Below are 9264 nucleotides of genomic sequence, written 5' to 3'. Positions count from 1 at the left end.
CCAGTCACTAGAGAGCTCTCTATGCTTAGCCAGATAATAAAGGAGGTTCATATTGTACATAGAGGAGCTTTTAGAGACCCGGAAAGAGTGTCTCAGGTGGAACAGCTCACATGCTCCTCTCTCTCCCAACCTCGTCCACAACGCTCACAGCCAGTCAGTTGATTTAACACACCTCACATATCCTGCCCAATGTTCCACACTAAATAAAAACCTCTCCCTCCTCTGGTTACCTTTTAACTGTAGCATATCACTGCCTGTTCCAGTTTTCTCTACTGTAGTTTTGTGATGGGTTGTCCCCCTCACCAACTTACTGTTAACTACTTTCTAATGTCTGGTAGAAAACACAATCTGAAATCTGTCTGGGTTTAGCAGTTAACCATTACATCAAAGTCAGTACACAGCGGCACAATACAAAGAACCCAGGAAAAAGGGCACATTTTTCTTGTAAATGTGAATCAATATAGCAGGTATTTACAATAGGATTACCTACACTAGATCGATTCCAGGAAACAGTCTAGGGAAATGTCTTTAGAGTAACAAATGTTTTATTGGTATTTTTTAACAAATCATTCCACTGATGACAGAACATAACAATTGGTGTTTAACAAGGGTATACGTTCACACATTTTCAGCATCACAACCTAAAATGACAAGGCTATTTCATCTGGTGTTGAAAAGATCGATATGCCTGTTTAGAAGAAGCAGGAGGTTGACTCCACAATGACAGCGCGAGAGAGAGAGAGAAAGAGAAACTGTAAACACACTCACCCACCCTCACAGATGCCCAACTCTCAGATGGTCTTGTTAACAGAGTTTCTGCCTCATATCCTTTCATTACACAAACATCATCATGGTTTCAGGGTAAACAATAAACATAAGGTACATTCAAACATCTGATGTATAATATCTATAGTCATTTTTAAAACGTTCTTTCCCTTTTCTCAAAATACAATATATTATCTTTATCCCAGGTCATGTTTAAAAAGTTGCAAAGATGTCTATATACATATGGAGGCAGGACATCAAATCACATACAAATTATAAATAAAGAATCAAATGATAAACACATTAACTAATATTGAAAAAGCAGGTGGCAAGCCTACATGCTTTCACTTTAGTCTTCAGCTCTTCTTTGACACCATGGCAACAGGCTGGAGTTCAGCAAAGATGGAAGCAGCAAAACAACCTTTTAAAAAACACATGGCGGAGAACTTCACGTCACATAATCTGCTTTCAGCTATATGAGGTTCTGAAAGTAAACAAACACACAACACAATCAGCGATGGGGCTGGTGCCAAAAACTAATCCTGACACTGTAATTTAGCCAAGGCTTAGCCACACAAATATTAGTATTCCATTTATGGTTGAGCTCTTATAAATCTACTGACCCCCATATTTGCCTACATCTAAGCCATTGTCAAAACATTAGTTTGACATGTACATCATCTACCCTGTGCAACATACTATAGATGGAAACACTGCAGTCTTGATTTGGAATTAATATTACCAACATGTTGGATAAACCAGACCAGATTAGTAGAACAATTAAAGCAGCGGAGAGCCAGGTATGTCTTGGGCCACTGGGTCTCTTGGCTCTCTGTGCCACACCAATCAACACTGATTAAGACCCAAAGTTGTCTTGGATCATCACCAAATCATTGCCTTACATTAACCCACTACAGTACTAGACTTTAGGAGGACAACAACCAACACTGATAACTATAGGACTAACATCATGTCTCTACTGAGCCAGTCCTGCTGTCCTTCACACTGGACTCACCTCGTCCCTACTCCGGGCAGCTCCAGGCTCTCGCTGTCCAGTTGAAACCCGCGAGGAGGCCCCTCCACCAAGGGAACCGTAGCCTGACATCTGGCCCCGGGGCAGAAAGCTGGATGGGCAGTACGGGATTACCCCCTCATCTGCAGATGACAATATGCAATACTGCAATCACTCAAAAGTGCAGCTGGAATTATATGGTTCAGAATCTAAGTGCTGGACCAGACTCCCCACCATCTCTGTCCACCTGGGTAGAGGGGATTGCTGCTAGATATGTGTGCTTAAACCGATGCGTTATATTAAGACCACGGAGGATTTGTATGTGTATGAATGTAGACGGAGCATTACTAGACCTCAATCACAATATGTGTGTGGTTGTGGCTTTTATATTACTGTACTGTGTGTATTTGCATACAGTGGGGAAAAAAATTATTTAGTCAGCCACCAATTGTGCAAGTTCTCCCACTTAAAAAGATGAGAGGCCTGTAATTTTCATCCTAGGTACACGTCAACTATGACAGACAAAATGAGAAAAAATAATCCAGAAAATCACATTGTAGGATTTTTAATGAATATATTTGCAAATTATGGTGGAAAATAAGTATTTGGTCAATAACAAAAGTTTCTCAATACTTTGTTATATACCCTTTGTTGGCAATGACACAGGTCAAACGTTTTCTGTAAGTCTTCACAAGGTTTTCACACACTGTTGCTGGTATTTTGGCCCATTCCTCCATGCAGATCTCCTCTAGAGCAGTGATGTTTTGGGGCTGTCGCTGGGCAACACAGACTTTCAACTCCCTCCAAAGATGTTCTATGGGGTTGAGATCTGGAGACTGGCTAGGCCACTCCAGGACCTTGAAATGTTTCTTACGAAGCCACTCCTTCGTTGCCCGGGCGGTGTGTTTGGGATCATTGTCATGCTGAAAGACCCAGCCACGTTTCATCTTCAATGCCCTTGCTGATGGAAGGAGGTTTTCACTCAAAATCTCACGATACATGGCCCCATTCATTCATTCTTTCCTTTACACGGATCAGTCGTCCTGGTCCCTTTGCAGAAAAACAGCCCCAAAGCATGATGTTTCCACTCCCATGCTTCACAGTAGGTATGGTGTTCTTTGGATGCAACTCAGCATTCTTTGTCCTCCAAACACGACGAGTTGAGTTTTTACCAAAAAGTTATATTTTGGTTTCATCTGACCATATGACATTCTCCCAATCCTCTTCTGGATCATCCAAATGCACTCTAGCAAACTTCAGACGGGCCTGGACATGTACTGGCTTAAGCAGTGGGACACGTCTTTCACTGCAGGATTTGAGTCCCTGGCAGCGTAGTGTGTTACTGATGGTAGGCTTTGTTACTTTGGTCCCAGCTCTCTGCAGGTCATTCACTAGGTCCCCCCGTGTGGTTCTGTGATTTTTGCTCACCGTTCTTGTGATCATTTTGACCCCACGGGGTGAGATCTTGTGTGGAGCCCCAGATCGAGGGAGATTATCAGTGGTCTTGTATGTCTTCCATTTCCTAATAATTGCTCCCACAGTTGATTTCTTCAAACCAAGCTGCTTACCTATTGCAGATTCAGTCTTCCCAGCCTGGTGCAGGTCTACAATTTTGTTTCTGGTGTCCTTTGACAGCTCTTTGGTCTTGGCCATAGTGGAGTTTGGAGTGTGACTGTTTGAGGTTGTGGACAGGTGTCTTTTATACTGATAACAAGTTCAAACAGGTGCCATTAATACAGGTAACGAGTGGAGGACAGAGGAGCCTCTTAAAGAAGAAGTTACAGGTCTGTGAGAGCCAGAAATCTTGCTTGTTTGTAGGTGACCAAATACTTATTTTCCACCATAATTTGCAAATAAATTCATAAAAAATCCAAGAATGTGATTTTCTGTCATAGTTGACGTGTACCTATGATGAAAATTACAGGCCTCTCTCATCTTTTTAAGTGGGAGAACTTGCACAATTGGTGGCTGACTAAATACTTTTTTCCCCACTGTATTTGCATTAATCAGATGGTTTGATGCATACCCTGTGAGCCCCACATGGCAGGCCCCCTCTTCTGGGGTGAGGAGTAGTCGCCTCTCCTCTGCAGAGCCGGCGAGTTGTCCGCCGACGGTGTCCGGCTGCAGCCCAGCACATCAGCCAGGAGCTGCAGGGGGTTGTCTGCTGCAGGGGGTGGGGCTGGTGGAGGGGGCAGGTCTACACAGACTGATTGACAGCTCATGATAAAAAAACACTGCCTTCACTTAACCACACAGGTGGCCTCTTTAAAGCACTGCTGTCTATCTATTCACAGTTGGATGTACACTATAGGACTTTAATGATTCGTAATGGATAAGACTGTCTGCTACATGACCAAAATGTAAATATACTGTACTGTAAGGATGTGGCTTGAATCCCATGGCGGGCATGTTACTTATGTGCATTTAAAAACCTCCTCTAGCAAAATTCCAAGAAGTTAGAGCCATTTCTAAGTTCTTGCAAATAATAAGCTGGGGTAACTTGTTATTCCAAAAGCTATGTGTGTTGCCTTGTATAAAAGCCTCTCCAAAGAGAAGATATGATATGAAGATAACATAAAAGTAGCCCACTGTCCACTATGTCTTACCTGCTTGGTCATGCAGCTCTCGTCGGTGCTGGCCCTCCTGGAGGCCTTTCTTCTTGCTCCTGGTTCTGTGCCCCTGCATAGCGTGGGCAGACTCAGCCAGGAAAGGAGGAGATTGTCCTGACAGAAAAGAACAGGATAATTATGCAATTATGGATTAGCCTGGTAGCAGATCTGTCTGTGCTTTAGCCAACTCCTCTAGTCCAGTTTGTTGTCATGCCAAACATGGACTGTATGTATGGCATGGCAACACATGACAAAGGAAGTGGCTAAAGCACATACAGTTCTGTGACCAGGCTGGTCATTTTCAAAAGGCTAGCTAAACATATAAATAATTATCCTATGCATTAGAACTATGAGAGAGGGACAGGTTTGTACAACTAACCTCTGCCACTCCTCTCTGAAGTAAAGTTCTCCCCCATGAAGGTGTCTCCCCATTGGTTGGTGTGGTATGGCCCGCTGACATCGTAGGCGTCCTTATTGGCGAACAGATTGGGGTTGGAATGGGAGACCTGGGAACCGGGCCCGTAGCAGGCCAGCAGGTCAAAGTGCTGCAGCGGGGGGCGTGTCTCCTCCTGGGGGGACGGGGGAAGCGTGGCTGTGGACTGCAGGCTGGAGATGGTGCCTTGGGTCAGCTCCTCTCTTCTGGAGGAGGGAAGGCTGGGTAACTCCTCCCTGGAGCCGTCCATCAGGTAGGTCCTGGCTGGCAGCGGGGGACACCAGTCCTCCTCATCCTCATCTGAGCTACTGGGAGCAGGAGGAAGAGAAAACATGATTAGTACAGGAGGGAAAAGTGAGAAAATACCCTCTTAGTTGTTAAACCAGGGATCTGACACTGAGTGAAAAACACTGTCAGTAAGACCCCAGTATACAGTGAGGGAAAAAAGTATTTGATTCCCTGCTGATTTTGTACGTTTGCCCACTGACAAAGACATGATCAGTCTATAATTTTAATGGTAGGTTTATTTGAACAGTGAGAGACAGAATAACAAAACAAAAATCCAGAAAACGCATGTCAAAAATGTTATAAATTGATTTGCAATTTTAAATGAGGGAAATAAGTATTTGACCCCCTCTCAAGCAGAAAGATTTCTGGCTCCCCAGGTGTATTTTATACAGGTAACAAGCTGAGATTAGGAGCACACTCTTAAAGGAGTGCTCCTAATCTCAGCTTGTTACCTGTATAAAAGACACCTGTCCACAGAAGCAATCAATCAATCAGATTCCAAACTCTCCACCATGGCCAAGACCAAAGAGCTCTCCAAGGATGTCAGGGACAAGATTGTAGACCTACACAAGGCTGGAATGGGCTACAAGACCATCGCCAAGCAGCTTGGTGAGAAGGTGACAACAGTTGGTGCGATTATTCGTCAAATGGAAGAAACACAAAATAACTGTCAATCTCCCTCGGCCTGGGGCTCCATGCAAGATCTCACCTCGTAGAGTTGCAATGATCATGAGAACGGTGAGGAATCAGCCCAGAACTACACGGGAGGATCTTGTCAATGATCTCAAGGCAGCTGGGACCATAGTCACCAAGAAAACAATTGGTAACACACTACGCCGTGAAGGACTGAACTGACAGAATAACAACAACAAAAATCCAGAAAAATGCATGTAAAAAATGTTATAAATTGATTTGCATTTTAATGAGGGAAATAAGTATTTGACCCCTCTGCAAAACATGACTTAGTACTTGGTGGCAAAACCCTTGTTGGCAATCACAGAGGTCAGACGTTTCTTGTAGTTGGCCACCAGGTTTGCACACATCTCAGGAAGGATTTTGTCCCACTCCTCTTTGCAGATCTTCTCCAAGTCATTAAGGTTTCGAGGCTGACGTTTGGCAACTCGAACCTTCAGCTCCCTCCACAGATTTTCTATGGGATTAAGGTCTGGAGACTGGCTAGGCCACTCCAGGACCTTAATGTGCCTCTTCTTGAGCCACTCCTTTGTTGCCTTGGCCGTGTGTTTTGGGTCATTGTCATGCTGGAATACCCATCCACGACCCATTTTCAATGCCCTGGCTGAGGGAAGGAGGTTCTCACCCAAGATTTGACGGTACATGGTCCCGTCCATCGTCCCTTTGATGCGGTGAAGTTGTCCTGTCCCCTTAACAGAAAAACACCCCCAAAGCATAATGTTTCCACCTCCATGTTTGATGGTGGGGATGGTGTTCTTGGGGTCATAGGCAGCATTCCTCCTCCTCCAAACACGGCGAGTTGAGTTGATGCCAAAGAGCTCCATTTTGGTCTCATCTGACCACAACACTTTCACCCAGTTCTCCTCTGAATCATTCAGATGTTCATTGGCAAACTTCAGACGGGCCTGTATATGTGCTTTCTTGAGCAGGGGGACCTTGCGGGCGCTGCAGGATTTCAGTCCTTCACGGCGTAGTGTGTTACCAATTGTTTTCTTGGTGACTATGGTCCCAGCTGCCTTGAGATCATTGACAAGATCCTCTCGTGTAGTTCTAGGCTGATTCCTCACCGTTCTCATGATCATTGCAACTCCACGAGGTGACATCTTGCATGGAGCCCCAGGCCGAGGGAGATTGGGAGAAACACAAAATAACTGTCATTTGCGAATAATCGCACCAACTGTTGTCACCTTCTCACCAAGCTGCTTGGCGATGGTCTTGTAGCCCATTCCAGCCTTGTGTAGGTCTACAATCTTGTCCCTGACATCCTTGGAGAGCTCTTTGGTCTTGGCCATGGTGGAGAGTTTGGAATCTGATTGATTGATTGATTGCTTCTGTGGACAGGTGTATTTTATACAGGTAACAAGCTGAGATTAGGAGCACTCCCTTTAAGAGTGTGCTCCTAATCTCAGCTTGTTACCTGTATAAAAGACACCTGGGAGCCAGAAATCTTTCTGATTGAGAGGGGGTCAAATACTTATTTCCCTCATTAAAATGCAAATCAATTTATAACATTTTTGACATGCATTTTTCTGAATTTCTTTGTTGTTATTCTGTCTCTCACTGTTCAAATAAACCTACCATTAAAATTATAGACTGATCATAATATAATAATATAATAATATACCATTTAGCAGACGCTTTTATCCAAAGCGACTTACAGTCATGCGTGCATAATTTTTTTGTGTATGGGTGGTCCCGGGGATCGAACCCACTACCTTGGCGTTACAAGCGCCGTGCTCTACCAGCTGAGCTACAGAGGACCACGGTCTTGTCAGTGGGCAAACGTACAAAATCAGCAGGGGATCAAATACTTTTTTCCCTCACTGTACATCTATGGGGTCTATCTTACACAATACTTGCACTTCATCATCAAGAAAACTCTTTGAGGCACATTAACAACCATATCCAGAGACAGTAACAGTAGTTGACAGAGTTACATTTTAAAAGAGGAACCAGCAGCAATGGATTACAAAACACAAGAGTGACTTCAAATGATTTATGTTGCCGTGACAACGTCAGAAGACATCAGAGCAGATTTAATATAGGACATGTTATTGAAACAGGAAAGTGCTAATCCACACTGTCAGACAGTGGCTAATGTCATTACAAAAGACAATGTACAGTCAGAGCAGCTAGGTCCCCCCAGTTATGGCCACAATCTCATCTGTCACAATCAGTTAGAGGAAACTGTACACTCCCCTGATGCAGCCACACTAAGAGTCTCTCCTGAGCCTCCAGACAATGATGTTTAACTCCAACTTTAACCGTAGTAAACATCACTAGAGTTTACAATCTGGTTTGAATCGGAGGGCAGGTTCAGGCCCTAACCTCATGAACTCTTGCTATGTAGTTCAGGTAAACTATCAGGTAAAATAGAGTGCAAGCCATACATTCAATCTAAACATAGCCCTCATATGAGGGCGTCAGAGAATAGATAAAAAGGACACATCAGGAAAATCACAATGAGTTATGGAGAAAAGGTGCAATATGTAGCAACTTCAGCACTCTTAGTTTTCCTTCCCTGTACTGCCATTTCACTCCATACACTGTTAGTTCCCTCATCTGTACTTAACAAGCTATCCCATGGGAGGGTGTCTACAGGGGATATAGCGCTGGGTGTTACCTGTTCCTCCCCTCATCCCTGTCTCTCTTGGTGTAACCCCGTTCTTTATTAGCAGGCAGTGGTAGAGACAGCACGTCCTCCCAGTTGAGTGGTGCAGGCTTGGATGAAGGACACATGGACCTCTGCTTCACCAGCTTGGCTACAGTACAGAGAGACAGCAGACAACCCACACACTTATTTAAATCAAGCTGAGGAGAACATTAGAAATGAGCTATGTGAAACATATTTATGTACATGTTTTTGTACAGCATACAAACACCCACATCAACTATGTAACAGAGTTAGCTATATCCTCACCACCTAACATTCCATGAGCCCTTAACTACAGTACATGAGAAGTGTAATAGCTGCCTGTACCATTGCTTGTCCTGGCGTACTGCAGCTTGGCGTACTCTACAGACTGTCCAGACTGGATGGTCCACTGGTCCAGGTCCTGCTCCAGACCGAAGAGGCCCGAGTTGGAGAGGACGGGGGTAATGGCGTTGGGGTCAGGGCCCTGTGTGTAGGGGGTGTTGGAGCCCTGTGTGTAGGGGGTGTTGGAGCCCTGTGTGTAGGGGGTGTTGGAGCCCTGTGTGTAGGGGGTGTTGGAGCCCTGGGTGTAGGGGGTGTTGGAGCCCTGGCTGCAGGGGGTGTTGGAGCCCTGGCTGCAGGGGGTGTTGGAGCCCTGGCTGCAGGGGGTGTTGGAGTATGTGCTGTAGTAGGCTAGACCCTGCAGGTCCTCAGCAGCAGCTGTACAGATGGTGCTGTAGATGGGACTGTCGGTGGACACTGAGCTGTACTTCTCAGACTGGCTCAGGTAATTGGAGATGCCAACTGCGGGACAGAAATAGAAAGTCTATAA

The 9264-nt window shown here is 44.9% G+C and overlaps 1 protein-coding gene across 6 annotated transcripts in view; it reads right to left on the bottom strand.

The window, feature by feature from the left end:
• Positions 1 to 533: 533 nt before the first annotated feature.
• LOC121567995 (roundabout homolog 2) overlaps positions 534 to 9264 on the bottom strand; it is a 62279-nt gene continuing 53548 nt past the window's right edge. The window contains exons 20-26 of one of the 6 annotated variants that reach the window (XM_041878453.2): positions 8781 to 9236; positions 8424 to 8562; positions 4766 to 5127; positions 4384 to 4500; positions 3804 to 3974; positions 1781 to 1920; positions 534 to 1186 (exon numbers count right to left, since the gene is read on the bottom strand). In XM_041878453.2, the coding sequence (XP_041734387.1) occupies positions 1115 to 1186; positions 1781 to 1920; positions 3804 to 3974; positions 4384 to 4500; positions 4766 to 5127; positions 8424 to 8562; positions 8781 to 9236 (1457 nt within the window). In that variant the 3' untranslated portion in view covers positions 534 to 1114. Of the gene's footprint in view, positions 1250 to 1780; positions 1921 to 3803; positions 3995 to 4383; positions 4501 to 4765; positions 5128 to 8423; positions 8563 to 8780; positions 9237 to 9264 lie in introns of those variants that run through there. The other 5 variants (XM_041878454.2, XM_041878452.2, XM_041878451.2 and 2 more) reach the window with 5 other exon arrangements.

Source organism: Coregonus clupeaformis, chromosome 6, assembly GCF_020615455.1.
Source record: "Coregonus clupeaformis isolate EN_2021a chromosome 6, ASM2061545v1, whole genome shotgun sequence".
Lineage (NCBI taxonomy): Eukaryota > Metazoa > Chordata > Actinopteri > Salmoniformes > Salmonidae > Coregonus > Coregonus clupeaformis.
Note: the sequence above shows the minus strand (reverse complement) of the source record. Positions and strands in the feature narration are given on the sequence as shown.